General features: G+C 37.1%; 1 protein-coding gene across 1 annotated transcript in view; it reads right to left on the bottom strand.

Annotated features, from left to right (window-relative positions):
- Nucleotides 1-345: 345 nt before the first annotated feature.
- LOC149811382 (leucine-rich repeat protein 1-like) overlaps nucleotides 346-21,210 on the bottom strand; it is a 45,318-nt gene continuing 24,453 nt past the window's right edge. The window contains exons 7-12 of the mRNA XM_089993869.1: nucleotides 2,799-2,958; nucleotides 2,310-2,381; nucleotides 1,260-1,403; nucleotides 1,078-1,149; nucleotides 617-688; nucleotides 346-418 (exon numbers count right to left, since the gene is read on the bottom strand). Of these exons, the coding sequence (XP_089849995.1) occupies nucleotides 346-418; nucleotides 617-688; nucleotides 1,078-1,149; nucleotides 1,260-1,403; nucleotides 2,310-2,381; nucleotides 2,799-2,958 (593 nt within the window). The remainder of the gene's footprint in view (nucleotides 419-616; nucleotides 689-1,077; nucleotides 1,150-1,259; nucleotides 1,404-2,309; nucleotides 2,382-2,798; nucleotides 2,959-21,210) is intronic.

The raw sequence follows: 21,210 nt of genomic DNA, 5'->3' as shown, positions 1-21,210 counted from the left end.
TACCCTCACAACTGCCCTTGTTTCATCATACCAAGTCTAAGCAGCAGAAATATGCACAGGCTTTATTTTTTTATTCATCTCTCTCTCTCTCTCTTGCAGAAACATCAAACGCATATAGGAAACGCAGTCAGGTCTATGCAGCACGGCATTGATTTTAAGAGGGGGAGATCAGCGAAACTACAAACTAACGCTATTTGATTTTCTTTCATGGTGGAAAAGTTTAAGGTAAAATTACACTGCAACCCCGCAACCAGCATATGCTTTTACAAACTCAAAATTGATTGGAATCCTTTGTTGCTTTTCTTCTTTTTGTCTTCTTCCCTCTCGCCAGAGTTTTTTTTTTCTTCATTTGCAGGCGAGGTCGTAACTCACAGAGCCAATCAGTTCTGGTCCTTTCAACCGTTCATTGTTCTCGAAACTGCAGACACACCATCAATCAGTACATAACAAAACAACCAACCAATCACTGTAGAACTAAGACATATCACACAAAAAAATGGCAAACTTGCCACCTTAGTCCTAGTCCCATAAAATATTCATGTAATCAAAGCATAGAACCAAGAAATGTTATATATATATATATATATCAGAGAGAGAGAGATATGATTGGTCTCACCTCTTTTCCGAAAACTTGGAGAAGGAACCAGAAGTAGGGATCGTACCACACAGGTCGTTGTCCGAAACCTCACTGTCAAAAACCGTAGTGCTTTCTGTCATGTAAAAATCATAAGGGAGACTATATTGCCGCAACACCTTTTTTTTAAACTGTATACTGAATTAATGATGTTGAAAATGACAACCACGCCTCTCATTAGGGCAGTCTAAAAAGGACAGGGTGGTCATTGAATTTGAAGCTACACTAGGCAACAGCCACAGCTAGAGAACTCGTATCGATATCCTATCATTCATGTGTTATAGGTACTGCTCATATTGGGACACTAAAATGGGTACAACTTAACCTCAATAGCAAGACAGTGAGCTTAACGTTAAAACCTATTGCAAGATGACCTACTTTAGATTTTACCCTCTATCTGATGAAAGCTTTACGAAAAAACGAGGGAACTTGAAAAAAATTACAAGATTTTCAAGTTCTTGAGCTGTGTAAGTGCTCTGGGGATCCTGCCTGTCAATCTGTTCCTGTTCAACCTTCTGCATATTCAAATTAAAATATGTCCGCATTAGTGATAAACACAATGTGACAAGGTTAAAGACCATTTGTCATAACTTGGACAGCCAACAAAAGGAACATGGACCCTTACAGGAATCTCAAAGAGGTTAGTCTGCTTAGGGATGGAGGTATGGTCCCTGTGAGATTGTTATTGTACAGGTCCAAGCATATAAGACTCCTCAGATTCCCAAGCTCTTCAGGAATACTGCCAGTCAGCTGGTTCTTGTAGAGCTCCCTGCATGGGGAAGAGATAAAGTGTGATTCCCAAATATGAGAAAACTGCCTTTACATGTCTATGAAATGATTTTGGTCATTTGTTCCTTCCACATTAATGTCAAGTGCCCTATCAGCTTTTTGGGAGGCCAAAGAATGGCAGATGAGGTTTGACCAAGTTGCCCCTCAGCCGAAATGACAAGATTGACCACCAACAAATCTCCAAAAAATTTACAAACATATTCCCATTTCATCTTGAAATGAAACCTTGCAATCCGAGTAAAGCAGTGGCGGAGCCAGGGGTGGGCGGTCGCCCACCCCAGAATTAGAAACCGAGTTGAAATATGATACGACTCGGGTCTTCTTTTTCATTCCCCACGATTTGGAGGTTGCATTTTTTCCTTGTGAATGCTTGTCGAAGAAAATCAGAGCAGGGTCGTGCAGGAGTAGAGATCACGCCTCCCTGCGATACAGAGTTGCTCTGCCTCGATGCTGTGGCGAGGACCGTCCCCTCAGAGAGAGTTGAGGAGGCACCTCAGTTGGAAGACCTTCGGCTTGCTGCTGGATCACCACCGAGAAGGAGGTGGCTCAACTACCGAAACAGGCTTTCGATCTCGATGTATGATCTTCGCCACCATGGAAGCTTCGTGCCACTGCGCCACCGACAGAGGTCGATGATCACCACCCGAAGCCTGCCCACCCAACAAAAAACTTCTGGCTCCGCCACTGGAGTAAAGAACACTGAGATATTCATGACTCAAAACTCAAAAGAATTCATATAGAAGTTTCCTGATGAGTTTTTCAAGTGATGGTCTGAATGGGATGCTACAAGGGCATTATAGTCATTTAATACGACAAAAAAATCATTTTATATTTAAAACCATGCAATTTGACTAAATTGACCTCTGAGAAGGAAGAAACTCCTTACAGGTACTGGAGACGCTCCAGCCTCCCTAGCTTTGGCACCAGCTTTCCTGATAACCTTGCATTTCCGAGGTCCCTGCCAAAATCATGAAAAATGAAATGAAAATGGTGGAAAACTGAAAAGGGTAGTCTTGTCACTGTAATTTCTGACTCTGTCCAGATGAATCAGATGGAAAGCCAGAAGATGAACCAGAAGAACAGACAGGGATGAATGATATGACGGTATTATCCTTCTTTATCTAACAAACTACCAACATATTGCCCATGAGCAGTTTGAAACCCCAAATTGGAAGAACACAACTGTAATTTCAAAATGAAGATGGCCTTCTCTGTTCATTCAGTTTTCGTGATTAAGGTTGCTCTACCAAACGGTACTTTGGTAACAGAAGCAAGATTACTGTTTTTTTTTATGTAGTAACATTATGTATAGCCATTATTAAGATGACCAACAAGATGAGAATGGTGATGATGGTAGAGAAGAAGAGAGCTTTACAGTCTGGTGACTCTGTTATCTTGGTCACAGGTGACATGAAACCAGGTACAGGGGTTAACCAGTGTCGGATCCCAGCTCTGGAGCACGTTAGCAGGGTCATGGAGGGCTCTTCTAAGTGCATAGAGAGCGTCTCCTGCATAGAGAGAAACCAATGAAGAGTCTTTTTACTCAATCTGACAGAACTTCTACTTAATGAGGATGGAAAAGGTACAAGAAAAAATGAAAATTTTACCTTCCATATTGGATTTTAAGGGGGTGAAGATGCTAGATAGCAGAATCCCCATAAACCACAAGGCCATTGATGTGTGTGTGTGAGAGAGAGAGAGAGGATGGAACCCTTGTTGGAACAATTTATAGACAAAGTCTACAGGTGGTAGTAGAAAATAGTAGATAAAAATATAAGCACTAATTTTCTGAAGCACATTTTTTTCTTGAGGAATCTGAAATACAAATTTGTTGGTTTACCAAACCTTTAGAATAGAAAATACTTTTCAGGGTGTCATGCTTTTGGGATTTCTGACAGACAGCAAGATGGCTGTATGGAGTCGTTTGGCACCTGATGCGGTTGATTGTTCTCGCGACATATATCTACCGTTCATCTTGAATTTGGCAATCTAGATGTCTGTTAGTGTGTTGTGGGCCACAAAACTTTTTTTTTTATGTATGTACAAAACACTGATATTCAAATTAAAAGAGTTTTCGTTGAAAAAATTAAAGTGTATGATACTGTCATTAGTGAGCATCGTGCTGATACCAATAAAAAAAGTATTAGACCAATAAAAAGAAATGAGCATCGTGGTGATCAATCTTTCCAAATATTCAGTGAAACACCATTTCACGTTTCCATGGTTTTCAAAGGTCAAATTGTCTATAACGCATGCTTATCCATGGGTTGGTCCATCCACTTTGCTGGGCTTCTCGCCTCGCACCATGGGCTCTGCAAACTTAGTCTTTGGTAGGTATCAATGAGTTGAAACTCATAGGTGCTAGTTGTTTTTTCTCAATTTGACACCATTCATGTGATTTACATGTTTGATTTAGTAAAAATTGACCTTGGATAACTGATGTATGAACAGTTTTTTCTTAGCAAATAAAATTTTTAATGGTAGTAATTTTTTCAGCTAAAAATATATATTTTTATCGAAAAATGCTATCCAAGGGCCGGTTTGATTAAATCAAACATGTAAATAACCTATATTGTGTCAAATTGAGTCAAAACAATCCGCACCTATTAATTAGTTTCAACTCATTGATACGGTATTGATATATTGATATGCATATCACACATAGAGCCGGACCTGTCAAGAGGCCAATGAGACTTGGGCCTCAGGGCCCCTGAGCCAAAAAAAAAATTTAGGGGCCCATTTTTAATAGTAATTTCATTTTCAATAGGGGCACCAAAAAAATTAGAGGCCCTGTCCTCAAACTCCTACTATTAATTAATAGAGGACTCAAAAAATTTCGAAACTCCTACTATTAATAGGGGGCCTATTTTTAGAGCTCCCATTTTTAATAAGGATTCAAAAAATTTCAAGGTCATGCCCCCCGAACTCCTACTATTAATAGGGGGCTCATTTTTTCCCTTCGCCTCAGGCCCCATAAAACACAAGTACGGCCCTGATTATATATATATATATATATATATACTGTGAGAACTCAAATATGAGAACTAGAAAATGGGTATTTTCAACACTTTTTGCAAATCCAATCATGTGGATGTGCTTGTCACGATGAATTTGTTAGGAATCAACCATTGAATTCTGTATTTTTTATTAAAAAATATGATTTTTGAATGCTTAAATATTTATGAATATTATGAGCTATTGATTTTAAAGCCTTAAAAAATCTTGTTTATGCATCAAAATCAAATGATTCGGGTTCTCGTAAAACCAAGCACACAAATCACATATGTACGGTTAAATTCAAGAGAAAAAAACAAAAAAACCATGAAAATTTTCAAGAGCAGGTTCTTAGAAAACCAACCTAGCAGATCTCCAAAAGAAAAAAAACATAAAAATCTATGAAAATCACGGTTCACACTTTAGTTCTCATATTTTCCGTTCTAATATTCTAGTGATTCATATATTATATAAGTAGAGAGAGATTATTGATCTGGTAAAATATAATCATTAGCCGTTCTCTTTGGTTTTGTAATTCCATCTGGAGGCCCGATTTCATGAATTATCACAGGCTTTGATTTGACAACATGATCCAAAATAATTTATTATACACGGTAGGGATGAAAGTATGCAACAAACTGGCCCTCTCCTCGAGGTCCACCAAAAGATGAGGGGTCCAGTCTAATTTAATTCACGTGACCTTTTTGATCCACCGGATCAAGTGTTACAGACCGAATCCTGATCCAGTTAACAATTAAAAACACATATCCTGACTGGATCCTTAGATCCATCCAAATTCCAGCAGAAGGGGTCCAGAGGAAAAATTATCAGGCCAAGCTTAGTTAGTCATCATCCCTCCCACTGACTCTGATCAAAGACAACTGGGTCATTGTCATAGTCCACTGTGCAGGCTGTGCTAGGGGTCCTGACCCGGTCCATTCAGTCATGATCATACTGAGCTGTGGCTTAAGAGGAAAACCATCAGATTTCTAAATCAACGGCCAATATTCCCTTCCACATGTTCCCCTTGCATCATTGCAATGGAAATAGGAAAATGACTTGATTAGTGACTGACACTACTGTACCCTAATTGCCCATAAACATATCAAGGCACGTTTGGTATAAAGTGAAATGAGACAAAGTTCATAAACTCAAAGGTGAAAAGCGACCAATTTCATGAACTCAATGAGAAGAATTAAGTTCCATGAATTTTGTCATGTTTCAAATATAGATTAATGGCAATAAACTTTCAAAAAAATATATACATTTTCTCATAATGGATTAAAAGTTTAAAGCTGACAGATCAAGGGTCATTTGCAGCTTGCCCTATGTCAGAAGACAAAAGTTTATCTTTCCAACGTTCTTTTTGTAGGTAAGCCATTGCCAGAGTATCCCTTCTTCTCAAAGGCAAAGGTATTGGTGACAGTGAAATTATCATATAACCTTACAGTAGCAATCACATCAAAATCTTAAACTTTTAAGACGGGTAAAGAATTAGATGTGCCATCACACAAACCGTTGATCTTAAGTAATTGACGGCTCATATTGTTTGTCTTTTGACTCTCAGGAATATTCAGCTATTAAGATTTTTGGAATTAAAAAAAGGCATTTTAAAAACGGTAAAAAAAAAATTAACCCAATGGTAAAGTTAAGTACCAAACAGAAGTTGATATGATTTTGAATGTGTTTTCTTTGGATTGAATGCTTTTGAATGTGCTTAAAATAAAAAAAAACTAATTAAATAACAAGTTAACAAATGGGAACGTTTCAAGAAGATGCACAAAAATTTTAAGCAGCTAAAAACCATAGTGACAAATATCGTGAGATTTATGAAAATCTCGCGTTAATATCGCGAGAAATTGCCTAAAAGTTTAAAACAGCAATTTCTCGAGAGATTTTCAAAATATCGTGAGATTTATGAAAAAAGCATAACTACCACGATTTATACATGATATTTACATTTTAAATGGCTATTTATAGTAAAAAAAACTATGTATTTTTATTTTTAAATAAAGTTTATTAATATTTTCTTATAAAAAATATTTTTAATTTATTTTTTTATTGCCTAGATTTTTCCAAAAAATGCAAGATTTATGAAAAATTTTCAGTTTCTCGAGAGTTTGTGAAAAATGAGATTTTGCTGAAAAAAAAACGTTTGTCAATTTCTCACGATATTATCATCGCGAGATTTTTTAGAAGAAAATTGTGAGCGATGTCCTTTCCAATAAAATTAAATAAATGTTTTGTTTTTAAACAAAATAAAACACATTCTATAAAGCAAGCATTAAGGACAGAGCATCTTAAAAAATCGAGCTTATGATCAGCATGTTTCCTACGTCTTTGCATGAGAAAATGCGAATATTATTATTATTCTTTTGTGGTACACGATGCTTTTTCTGGTGATTATGTGAGTATTTGTGTCACCATCACGGATTCCTTGTAATCTTTTGGTGCAAGAAATAATTTTAAAAATAAAAATCATCACATCTCGGGCAGCGGGCGGGCATGCCTCTTTCTTTACACCAAGTGGAATGTGGAGACACCACAAAATAATGGTTGGTCGGTCAGCAATTATCCGGGCAGGCATCTCTCGGATATGATTTCGTGTATAGAATATTCTGGAAAACGCCTAGTTTCTCAGATTTTAAAAAAGCCTATAGTTCTTTTTAGCTATTACAATCAACCACTTGTTGTTTTGTATTTCATTTCAAATACCCTCATAAAGTATTACTTTGATAAAATAACAATAATCTAACGTTTACTTTCTTTTTTTCTTTATGATGAGGAATCCTGGCCAAGAATCGGATCCGGCCCGCCTCCCTGCAAGGTAAACCCCAGGTGGAGTCACCGACACTGACCCGAACCTTACGAAGCCTAGTTAAAGGCACCCTTATCCCGGTGAGAGTCGAACGTGGGAGGAAAGGGTCAGCACCTTCTCCCCAGATCCGCTATCATTCGGGCCGACCCGGTGTATCTAACTTTTACTTGCTAAAGCAACAAAGATAGATGCCATTTTACTAATTTTCTTTGACTAAACAATGGTCAGAGTTAGTGATTTTAAGAAAAAGTGTGCCATTGAATACAAATAATGAAAAATAGGGGTCAGATGTAATAACAAGTTATTTGCCCTTTTTTTTGTTAATAACTGACGGGGAGGATGGCTTTTGTAATTCACTCTAAATAAATATATTTTTTTGTTCTCCACTTTTTCCTAGGGTGAAAAATTCCCATGTTCAGCCAGAATTAGGGAATCTGGCATGTTGGGATCCACTACCCACTAGAATTTGTTCCCTACATGTTGTGCAAAGGGTACAGCCACAAGTGGGTCCTGGGTTTTGGATCCAACTACGGGTTCTGGCACATGGGTCTAACTTTGGAGGTATGTTCCATTAACCATTGATTTTGAAAAATCCTTTTTTCAAAACCCCTGTTCAGATTTTTTTTTCTACGTTTTTTTCCCACATATGATGATTTCACAGAAAAATACAGATTTTATATGGAACCTAACAGAAAACCATATATTTGCTTCATTCGTCCATTGCAATTTCAATTACCCAATGTTTTTGAGAAGTCATTTTCCCTAGTTTTTTTTCTCCACCTTTGTCTACTTCACACAACATTCAGATTTAGGTGGAAACCGGATCCAGAAAACAAAAACGTGCATATTAATTATTAGTTGTTTTAGATAACTCGATAATGAATTATCACCTATGTATGAGGATATTAGTTGGCAAATGGTTACATTTGATAATGATATATACCTACATACGTGGATATCGGTTAGGCTTTTTCCTACTTTTGTGTCACCTGTTATCTATTGATAATGGTAGTTGAGATTTCCTATTTTAGTGTTATCAATTCTGGTCACCAGCCCAATAGATAATGTTGCCAACATCTAAGGGATAAGAATCGATCCGGCCGATGGCCTATGTATATAAGTTGTACCTTATAACCTGGAGATGTTAATATAAAGAAAAAGAGAATTCCAATAAAGTTATCATCTTCTTCTCTTCTTGGTTTCCTGCTGCACTACGTTCTTTTATCGTGGTATCAGAGAAGGAACTTTTATCTTACGCCTTTCATCGTGCCAGACTAGAAGTTTGGTCATCGCATATTTTCAAGCCACTGTCGGTGATTCTCATTCCTCCATCATAATTTTTATTTTTTTATGGCGTCAGATAGCATCAACAACGGTACTGGTTCATCCGAGAACACTCAAGAATTGACTGTCAATCATTTTTTTCTTTTTCACTCGAATAACCCAGGGATATCTTTAGTATTGCAATAGCTCGTTGGAGACAACTACTCGATATGAAGTAGAGCTATGGTTATGGCACTAAGTGCCAAGAATAAATTGGGTTTCATCGACGGATCGATCACGAAACCTGAATCATCATCACCAAATGTTGTCGTATAGGAGCGATGCAACGATATTGTGTTATCCTGGTTGCTCAACTCCATTCATAAAGATTTAACAACCAACATCATTTATGCTCAAACCGCAACTGAGATTTGGGCAGAACTTTGTGAGAGGTTTTCCCAATCGAACACTTCCAGAATATACCAAATTCAATAAGAGATAATCAATCTCAAGCAAGAACAATCTCCAATAACGGTGTATTTTACTTAGCTGAAGGGATTATGGGACGAAATGTCCACATATATTGAGATTCCACCTTGCTCGTGTGAGGCCATGAAGGTCATTAAAGAACTCAAACAATGAGAAAGACTCATACAAGTTTTGATGGGCCTTAATGACAATTTTAGTGCCATCCAGAGTCAATTACTCCTCATGACACCCTTACCAAATATATCCAAGACCTATTCATTGATCATTCAAGAAGAACGACAACACGACCTTCGCCTCACGCCATCTCATGAACCAGCTGCCGCAACAATCGATTGAGGCAATCTGCCTGTCAAGGCCGACATATCAAAGATAGGCCAGACGCGTCCAAGACCAAAATGTGAACATTGTGGGCATCTGGGTCACATCAAGCCAAGATACTATTATCTTCATGGTTTTTCTAATCGATCAAGGGGTTCTTTCAATGCTTGCTTTACCAGCCAAGCTAATGCATGTTCCTCCACCACCGAACCAGAAAAACCAACTTTCAGTTCTCCTCTTCTTAAACTTACCAAAGAACAATATGATAAGATTATGACCATTGTCAATCTAGGTAACCAAAACACTTCATCTATGACCAACCTTGCAAGTAATATACCCAAACCATCAGTTTGTCTATTTGTATCTCAATGTTGGATTATAGATTCAGAGGTCACAAATCAGATCACAAATTTCATATCCAACCTTTCCTCCTCAGTGCCGATCTCCTTCCCACCCATCGGCCTCCCTAATGGGACATCCACCCCTGTCACTCATACTGGCAGTGTCATATTGACTTCCACAATTACTTTATATAATGTCTTATATGTTCCTCATTTCAAATTCAATCTCATTTTCGTTAGTAAATTAATTCATGATTTGAAATATGACATTGTGTTTAAAGAAAATCATTGTGTTTTTCAGGATTCACACTCAAAGATGATGATTGAAGCGGGTAGGCTGCAAGGGAATCTTTATATTCTTGAGGGCGGTAGTAACCATGCCTTGAATGCTTCATCTCCTTGTATATGACACCTTAGACTTAGACATTTATCAAATTTTCGTCTTCAAGTTCTTATTAATTCTATTAAAGTTAATGACAATTTTTTTTATGAACATTGTTTCATTTGTCATAAAGCTAAACAAACCATGCTACCATTTTCTCATGGGACCATATCCTCTTCCAAACCATTCAAGTTACTGCATTGCGACATATGGGGTGCTATATCAAGAGCCCATTTTTTCTTGAACATTGTAGATTACTATAGCAGATGCACGTGGGTCTATCTCATAAGATATATGTTCGAGACATTCAATGTTATAAAAGATTTTATAGTGTTAATTCATAATCAAATTCAAACCAACATTTTAAGCATTAAATATGACAATGGAACCAAATTCTTTTCAAATGACATGAAAACTTTTCTTAGAGATAATGGAATCAACCATCAACATAGTTGCATAGCAACACCGCAACAAAACAATATTGTTGAAGGCAAACATAGAAATTTATTGAATGTGGCTCGGGCCCTTTTATTTCAATCAAATTTACCACTCAATTTTGGGGAGAAATGCATTCTTACTGCCACATACCTTATTAATCACCTTCTCTCAAAACCCTTGATGGGTAAAACTCCCTATGAGATGTTATACAACCAAGCGTCTAATTATGCTCATTTACACATATTTGGATGCTTATGTTATGCCGTTAACATCAACTGTACCCACAAATTTGGCATACATGCCAAACAATGCATCTTTGTAGGATATCCATATGGTCAAGTTGGTTATAAAATTTTTGATCTTAAATCTTAAAAGATTTTTGTTAGTTGAGATTTTAAATTTTATGAAAACATTTTTCTATTTCAAGATAAAAAAGCTACTCCTATTGATGCCAATAATGTCATACACATACTCATTTCATTGAGCCTTTGTCCACCATCCCAAATGCCCCTAATGCTCCTGCATCGCCCTCTGTTTCAAACAACCCACCCATTTCTCTCGATACCCACAACACCTAAAACATGCCTCCTTTTCGCCGATCTGATCGTTCTTGCCAACCACCTTTTTATCTCAAGAATTTCAAGTGTTACTATGCAGCTCCTGTACTCCAATCAGATGCTTCATGTGACATGGCTCCAAGTACTCACCATCCTCTCCATCATTACCTTGCATATCAACACTTATCTCCTTTCCATCGAACCTTCTTAGCTGCCATCACTCAAGTTTTTAAGCCAAAGACTTTTTCTCAAGCTATGAAACAATAACATTGGCATGATGACATGGCTGCTGAAATCCGAGCACTTGAGGTGAACCATACCTGGACGGTGATGATATTACCTAAAGATAAGCATCCTGCCGATTGCAAATGGGTCTATAAAGTTAAATTTTGGTCTGATGGTTCTATTGAACATTATAAAGCCCGCGTGGTTTTTAAAGGATACACTCAAATCGAAGGTCTTGATTACAATGAGACATTTGCTATAGTGGCCAAGATGATCACCGTTCGTTACCTTCTTGCCATTGCTTCTATCCGTCATTAGCATCTTTTTCAAATTGATGTCAACAACACATTTCTTCATGGTGATCTCAATGAAGAGGTATACATGCGGCTCCCTCCCGGATTCTCTCATCAGAGGGCGCACCTAGTTTGCCACCTACATAAGTTTCTTTACGATCTTAAACAATCTTCGCAAAACTGGTTTGTGAAGCTCTCCTCTTATTTAAAGAAAATTGGTTTTGTTCAATCCAAGGCCAACTACTCTTTATTCTCCAAAACTGAGACCACTTACCACCTATTCATCTTGGTGTATGTAGATGATATAATCATCGCAGGTGATAATCTTGATAAGATCTTTGCCCTCAAACAAAATTTCCATTGGCGATTTTGCCTTAAAGATCTCAACACTCTCAAATATTTCCTGGGCATTAAAATGGCTTGATCCAAACAAGAGATTTTTCTTTCTCAATGCAAGTATATATTAGATATATTAGAAGACATGGGATATCTAGGTTCGAGGCCATGCTCCTTTCCAATGGAGCAATATTCCAAGTTCAATAATACAGATGGTTCACTTTTGGAAGACCCGGGCCTTTATCGATGGTTGATTGGTTGATTAATATATCTCACCATCACATGACTTGACATCTCATATGCCGTCTATATTTTAAGCCAATTCTCTAACCAACCATGCATTTCTCACATAAATGTGGCCCTCCGCATATTGCGCTATCTCAAAGGCACCCCAAGCCAAGGGATTTTAATGAATCCATCTAGTAAGTTAACTGTTCTCGGCTATTCTGATTCAAATTAGGCTTCTTGTCCAATAACTCGCAGGTCTACCTCTGGATATTGAATTATGATAAGCCAGAGTCCAATTTCCTGGAAATCAAAGAAACAATCCACTATATCTCGATCATCTGCAAAGGTCGAGTATCGTTCTATGGCATTAGCAACTTGTGAGATTATTTGGGTCAAATTTTTATTGACTAACTTTGGGATCTCTCATCCTCAGCCCATGACTCTATTTTGTGACAATCAAGCAGCCCTGCATATTGCTGCTAACCCTATCTACCATGAACACACTAAACACATCGAAATTGATTGTCACCTTATTCAGGAGAAAATTCAAAATAGGTTAATTTGTACTCAGTTTATTCCTACCCATTCACAGTGCGGCGACATTTTCATAAAAGCCTTAGGTAGTGCACAACTATCACTTCTGAATACCAAGTTGGGCATGCTCGATCCATAAGCTCCAACTTAAGGGGGTGTATTAATTGTTTTAGATAACTCGATAATGAGTTATCACCTACATATGAGGATATTAGTTGGCAAATCGTTACATTTGATAACAATATACCTATATACATGGATATTGGTTAAGCTTTTTCTTACTTTTGTGTTACCTGTTATCTATTGATAATGGTAGTTGAGATTTCCTATTTTCGTGTAACTCATTATCAATGGATAACAAGTTATCAATTATGGTCACCAACCCAATAGATAATGTTGCCTACATCCAAGGGATGAGAGTCGATCTAGCCAATGGCCTATGTATATAAGTTGTACCTTGTAACCTGCAGATGTTAATATAAAGAAAAAGAGAATTCCAATAAAGTTATTGTCTTCTTCTCTTCTTGGTTTCCTACTACACTTTATTCTTTTATCATTAATATATTCTTTGCCCTTCTTTTTTAGAAATCCTTTTTATGTAGGTTTTTCCCAACCTTTTTTTCACCATTTTTATTACCCTAGCACTTAAAATTCTATTTCAGTTATTGAAATTGAGATCAAAAGATTTAGAACTTTTTGTGGAAACCAACTCCATCACAAAAAACTGTATGTTCGCTCCATGCATCCATTTAGTCATTAATTCCTTTTTTCCTAGCATTTTCAATTTTTACACTTTCACGGAAAATATTTTTTTTTGTAGAATTCTATTAAAATTTCAAACCATCCATGTTAATAAGAAAGCACTACAAGGATAAGGGTCAATAGTGACGACTCTTTTTCAGCGAAAAAAATCTTGTTGCTATTGATAAAGCAATAACATCAAGATTTTTGTCCACACTATTAGATTCTTCAATAACGGTGAGTCATAAATCTCGCTGTTATTTGCATTCTATATATCATTTAGTGATAGCTCTTAGGGCTTTAGTGACAGATATTGAAGCCTTTAGTGACAAAAAAGTCTATTATTAAAAGTCTATTTTGTTGTAGTGTTTATAGCCTATAACGGTGAGATCCCTATCTCGCCATTATGACCTATAATGGCAGGATCCTTGTCTCGCTACTATACCCTATAACAGCGAGATAAAAATCTTGCCGTTATAGTAGCAAACTAGAGATATCTCACCGTTAAAGATTGCCATGTCGTTATTAGTGTTCCTAGTTTCAGCGAGATTCATCGTTAGTATTGGTTCACCCCTTAATGGTAAGCTATAAATATTGCCATTATTACTGTCAATTTTTTTTCAATGGCTTGTCGACGAGCATTTTCGCCGTTATAGACCTATAACAAAGAAAAATAGGGCAATAACGGTGAGATATATCATCGCTATTAACCTGCATCCTTGTAGTGAAGCCTTTTCTGTAGATTTTTTCACTACAAGAAAAATGTTAATTAGCAACGGAAATTGGCGACAGATTATTTTCGTCGCAAAGTTGTGACGAATTAGCGAGAGAAAAGTAATCATTGCTAAAATTGAAATTTGCTACAAAATTAGGAACATAAATATTTTGTCTCAAACTCCGTTGCCAATTAGCGACGGATTAGCGATGAAAAAGTTTTGTGTCAAACTCTGTCGCTCTCTCTCTCTTTCTCTCTCTCTCTCTCTCAGTCTCCCGCTGTCTTCCTCTTCGTCTCCGCCGAACCCTTTGACTCCGCCGGCCCTCCCTACATCTGGCTACCTACCGTCGGCAGCCTAGACTGAATTCACCCCACTGCTGCTCCTTTCCCCGAGCATTGATCCTCGCCTCACCGGAGGTCACCCGACACCAGAACCCCTATGTGCCATCTGCCACTGGCGACACCCTCCGCCTTCCGACCCCTTGAGGTCTCTCTCTCTCTCTCTCTCTCTCTCTCCTAGTCTCCCGCTGTCTTCCTCTTCGTCTCCTATTTTTTTGGCTGACAGGCAGAGGCTGCCTGTCCTTTGTTTTTTTTTGGCCATGTTAGGGTTGTGCCCTAGCTTGTCTCCCTTTTCTGATCGGCAAGCAGTGGCACCCCTGCCAGTTTTTTCGATAGGTCGACAGAGGAGACACTCCCTGCCACCTGTGACAAAGAACGAGGCAGGGACTTTGGGCACCTCCCTTGTTCCTTCTTGCCAATAGGGGCTTTTCCCTTACTGCCTGGGTGTTTCCAGCATGTAAGGGAAAGGCCCTTGCCCCACCCGTTTCTTCTTTTTCGCCAGGGAGGGGTTGAGTTCTCTCCCTGTCTTTTTTTTCTTGGGTTTTAAGGGAGGGGCTCACCCCCCTCCCGTTTCTCCTTCTTCGTAAGGGAGGGGCCAAGACCTCTTCTCTGTTGCTTGGGTTACGAGGGAGGGGTTTGGCCCCAATTGCACCTCCCCTCTCACCGACTCCCTCGTCTCTCTTCGTCATATATAAATATTCATTGCAATATATAAATGTGCAATACAGGTACATAACTGAGCTAATTGCGTGATGCTTAGTGCTAAGCATCACATGTGGCTAAAAATACAATGCAAAAAGAAATAAGAAAAAAATGCAAAGAAAAAAGCAATGCAAATCGGGTAAATACCCGTGGTGAGTAAGTGATGCAAGAGCATCACATGCTATTTACTTTCTTGGATGCAATACTTTCCTATTTCACACTCACTTAGTTGTGGATATCTAGAATTGCCTTGCTGGAGTTCAGAGATCATGCTGAGCATGACTTGAATGTATGAAAATATAAGTGCTCTTATTTTTGTAGTTCGGAGTCCATGGTAGTAGTTTGCGGAATATTGGAGTGTATTTGCTTTAGGTATAAGTTTGACATTATTGCGATATGAATGATTAAATGTATTGCAATGTTTGACGTGACTGTATCCATTCTTGCATGAAGTTATTTTTGAATTAATTATGCCCTCCATGTGAAATTGTATTATGAAAACATGCTTAAATTGAATGTATCATGTTTATAAATGTGATTTCATCTTTCTAAATATCTTTGATATATATATATATATATATATATATATATATATATATATATATATATATATATATATATATTATATCTGTGCGCAACGTGTATCATGTATCCATGCTTGCATGAAGTTATTTTCAAATTAAATATGTCGTCCATGTAAAATTATATTATGAAAACATGCTTAAATTGAATGTATCGTGTTTATGAATGTGATTTCATCTTTCTAACTATCTATGTGATATATATATATATATATATATATATATATATATGTGTGTGTGTGTGTGTGTGTGTGTGTGTGTGTGTGTGTATCGTATATCGTATATCGTGTATCCATGCTTGCATGAAGTTATTTTTGAATTAATTATGCCCTCCATGTGAAATTGTATTATGAAAATATGCTTAAATTAAATGTATCGTATTTATGAATGTGATTTCATCTTTCTAAATATCTTTGTGATATATATATATCCAATAATGAATGATAAATTTAATATTTTTTCATCGACGCATTATTATGATTCTCTTTTAACTGGTAAAGATAATATTCATAACGTTATAGGATAAAATGACTACAAACCGTGAATGGATGTACCGTAGGATAGTTGATAATGAGGTGTCGCTTGAATATATGGATGGTGTTGACAGTTTTATTGAATTTGCAATGACAAGTATTAGTACAGTGGATCCTATCGATCGGATCAGGTGCCTCTGCATAATGGGTAAGAACAATCAATTTGTAGAACCTCATGACATTAGACATCACCTATACAGGAAGGATTTTGTGAGTGATTATCAGAATTGGATGCTTCATGGTGAAGAATTTTAGAACAATTTTGACGTACGGGTGAATGTGGTGCACAACAATCTATATATATATTTAATATTTGATGCTGCAGGACCAGAACTGAGTTCTGCTATGAGTTCTAGTGATATACAAACTGGGCTAGAGGAAGAAACAACAAATGATGCAGCTAGTAGATTTTATGACTTACTTAGAGATGTTGATGAGCCACTGTGGAATGGTTGCGAGAGTCATATTATCTTGTCTGCAGTTCTTCAACTTCTAAATTTGAAGTCAGAGTATAATTTGAGTCAATCATGTTTTGATCGTCTGTGCTTTATTGTGAAGACTATGTTGCCCAAAGATGAGAAATTGTCATAAAATTTCTATCGTGCGAAGGTTATGGTCAACACTCTAGGTATGAGGTATCAAAAGATAGATGCTTATCCAAATCACTGCCTGTTATATTTCAAATATCAAGAAAATTCCGTCATGTGGGCATCTTCGGTTCAAGCCAAAGACAAGGGGCAATGGTAGCACAAGGTCAAAAGAAGTGCCATACAAGTCACTCTACGACTTCTCGCTTACCTCTAGATTGCAACGGTTGTATATGTCTTCGAGGACAACTAAACACATGAGATGACATGCAAATAAAATTCAACATGATAAAGACAATATCACACATCCTGTTGACGTAGAAGCTTGGAAGCACTTTGATCGTACTCATCAGACCTTCACAATGGAAGTGAGAAATGTTAGGCTAGGTTTATGTACAGATGGATTTAATCCATTTGGGGGTAGATCAACCCCATACTCGTGTTGGCCAGTATTTGTCACCCCATACAACCTTCCTCCAAGCTTGTGTATAAAGCGTCAAAATCTTTTCTTATCTCTATTGATCTGTGGTCAGACCTCTCTGGGCCAAAATCTTGATATATATTTAAGGTCATTGATTGATGAGATAAAAATATTGTGGGATGAAAGTGTTCTCACGTAGGATGCCCACAAAAAACAAAACTTCAATATGAAGGCTGTTGTTCTATAGACAATTAGTGACTTCCCTGCGTATGATATGTTATCTCGTTAGAGCACACATGGGAGGTTGGCATGTCCGTACTGCATGGAGGATACAAAATCTTTTAGATTGATGCATGGAAGAAAGCCGTGCTGGTTTGATTGTCACCGTCGATTTTTACCCAGCGACCATCCATTCCGACAACAAAAGAATGTGTTCTGAGCATGCACAACTAAAATAAAAGGTCCACCTACACAGTTGTCTGGCATAGATATTTTAAGACGATTGCGATACTTTCTATATGGACTGACAGATGCCCGTAGTCCGACACCCTTTCTTGGATTTGAGAAGGATCACAATTGGACAAAGAAATTTATATTTTGGGAACTATCATATTGACTGACCTTATTGATATGACATAATTTGGATGTTATGCATGTGGAGAAAAATGTGTTTGATAACGTGTTCAATACAATAATGAATGTTAAAAGAAAAATGAAGGATAATCCGAAGTACTGTATGAATTTAAAAGTAATATGTAAAAGACCTAAATTGAAACTCCAAGAGTATAATGATAAAGTACTGAAACTAAAGGCAAGGTACATGCTTGAACTAGATCAAGTAAAGCAGGTATGTCAGTGGTTGAGACAGTTGAGATTTCCAGATGGATATGTCTCTAACATTGCTCAGGCTGTGAAGATAGATGATAAACAATTATATGGGTTGAAGAGCCATGATTGTCATGTCATTATGCAACAATTGATTCTCCTAGCATTTCATGATATGTTAGACAAACCTATATGAGGGGTATTATCTGAGTTGAGTAGATTTTTTAAAACATTGTGTGCATCGGAAGTTGTAGTAACTGAGGTAAAAAATCTCGAAGATTCTGTCGTCATTACTATTTGTCAGCTAGAAAAGATATTTCTGCCAACATTTTTCGATGTTATGGAACATGTGATCATACATTTGCCATATGAACTTAGGGTTGGTGGTCCTATGCAATATCGATGGATGTACCCATTTGAAAGGTATATTTTTATTTATACTTTTCTCTCTAATGCTATTGAGAATTTATTGTATTACCAAATGTATATTGTTGACAGATGCATGTTTGACCTAAAAAAAAGGTTTAGAATAAAGCAAAAGTGTAGGGTTCAATTTGTGAGGCGTAGACTTTAGAAGAGATTTCAAATTTCTCATCTATGTACTTTGAACCTCATATTCCAACACATTACACTTGCCCACCTCGCAATGATGATGGAGAACAATTTACTGTGGCTGACAAACTATCGATATTTCAACCACTTGGGCATGCCTTTGTCAATTGCTGGTCAAGACTCTTGGAAGATCGAGAGCAAGACACATCACATATCTATATCCTTTTTAATTGCTCAACGATCGACCCCTATATCGGGTAAGTATATTTAATATGTAACACTAAGTTCTATACGTGCGTACATGGTTCGATAATATAAATATTTGTTAAGTGTAGATGATTTGATCTGGAGTTGTGAAGAGAACTTTCACATCTCACTGATTCAAAAGTATAGAAAGAACGTGAAAATAAGTTTGGGGCATGGTTGAAAGAGTTGTTAAGGATGATGACATGCATTATTTTTCTGTAAACAACAATATGTTACTTAATTGGTCGTGATCACAATCATTGTTTATGCTTATAGGTCTGCCATGGTGATGTTAATGATCAAGAAATACGTGATTCACAAAATGGTCCGACCAAAGTTGTGCAATGTTACAACGGGTACATCGTAAATGGTTATCGATTCTATACAAAAGACTATGGTGTAAACAAGTCAATGATGAATAGTGGCATGTGTGTCAAGGGTAGCAGCTACGATGAAAATGAACATGACTACTATGATGTCATTGAAGAAATAATGAAGTTGACTTACTTAGGCATAAATAACATGGTAACTTTATTCAAGTGTCATTGATTTGATCCCACAACAACAAGAGTCGACAAAGCCTCAAGCATTGTGGAGGTGAATCATAAATCAATGTTTGAAACGTATGAACCATTCATATTAGCCTCACAAGCTCAACAAGTTTACTATACTTCATATCCGAATATAAGGAAGTCAGATAAAAATGAATGGTGAGCGATTTGCAAGGTGAAGTCTAAACTACCCTGAGTATGATCGGTTACAAGAAGATAAGATTGCTGAAGAGGGTGATTACTATCAATCAGATGATATGTATGACTTCTCTTATGGTCACGATGTCACTCATGGTCTGCATGTCACATCTTCATTGTCCGATGACACACGTATGGAAGAATGCGATCTAAATGATATACCAAGTGGATAGGAACCCAATGAAGAAGAAGACGAAGAGGGTGAAATGGAGGAGAAGGAAGAAGAAGGATATGAAAGTCAAACAAGTGATGGGGAAGCATACTCGAGCTAGTGAAATACATCTTGTAATACACACCACATCACTTTCTCATATGCTCTTATATTTGTATTTCGGAGACTATGCTAGTCATGGTTGTAGTTAGCGGGATATTGGAGTGTGTTTGTTGCAGGTACATGTTTGACATTATTGTGATATGAATGTATTGCAATGTTTGATGTGACTATGTATGCTTGTATGAAGTTATTTTCGATTTGATTATGTATCCATGTTCATGAAATTGCATATCATATTACATTCCATGCATACTTATCGCGTACATGCACAGTTCATGCATAATTATAAAACTGATTCATGTAGGACCTTTAAATCTTTACATTTCATGCATATGTCATATCCATGATAAGATCAAGAATTATGTAACTGATCCAAATAACATTTTTATTTGTTAGAATATGGTTCGTGGAGGTCATAGTTGTCGAGCACCCAGTGGTGGAGGATCAAGTAGTGGTCGTAATATCCAGTCTCAGCCTTTGTCATCACGTAATGCTTCGATAGGTATATCATTTAAATAATTGTATACTTGATTAGTTTAAATATGCATTCTGTGAATTTCTAACTCATTTTTCTATAAATGATGTTTCACGTGCACATGACCCACTTACACCAGCTATTTATACACATCACGAGACAACACCAGATGCAAGGTCTTCTCAGTCTGACATACAATGACGCATTCAAATAGTATATATCGATAGTCGACCTTAAGTATTTTATTTTCACTTATCCAATACTTATCTTATAAATAGTATATATTGATAGTTGATTGTTAATGTGTACCAATTCATGTGCAGTGCGAGCTTCGAGCCACAAGAAGTAATACGAGAAATTAAGCAGTTACTACTTCAGCATCTTCATATTTAATTTTTTGTTATAGTGGTGTATACTAACTTTCTAAAATTATTTGTAGGCTTCGAATCGCTTCGCGATTGCGAAGGAGGAGCAGAACGCGAGGCGGGTGTGGCAAAAGGTGGCTGCCAGTTGATTTGCTGATATGCTACACAATATGGAGACTATAACAATAAAAACATCTGGTGGGATAGATGATCCACTGCAGTGGAAGGGCCATGACCCTTCTACTATCAGGTCAGATTATTGGGATGCAATGTGCGACAAGTGGACAGGCCATGAATTTTGAAACCGCCCAGCAAATGCTGCACAAAACCGAGCGAAGATGCCTAATGCCCATCTACACACAGGTGGATCTAGGACATTTGGGAGTCACTAGAAGAAAATGATAACTCATCAATATATATTGTCAAATTTATAAGTATTGTTGCATACTTTTTAATTGATTTTTTT

Source organism: Nuphar pumila, chromosome 17 (genome assembly GCF_984573655.1).
Source record: "Nuphar pumila chromosome 17, dmNupPumi1.hap1.1, whole genome shotgun sequence".
NCBI classification, from domain to species: domain Eukaryota; kingdom Viridiplantae; phylum Streptophyta; class Magnoliopsida; order Nymphaeales; family Nymphaeaceae; genus Nuphar; species Nuphar pumila.
The sequence above is the reverse complement of the archived record's forward strand: the minus strand, read 5'-3'. Positions and strand labels throughout refer to the sequence as shown.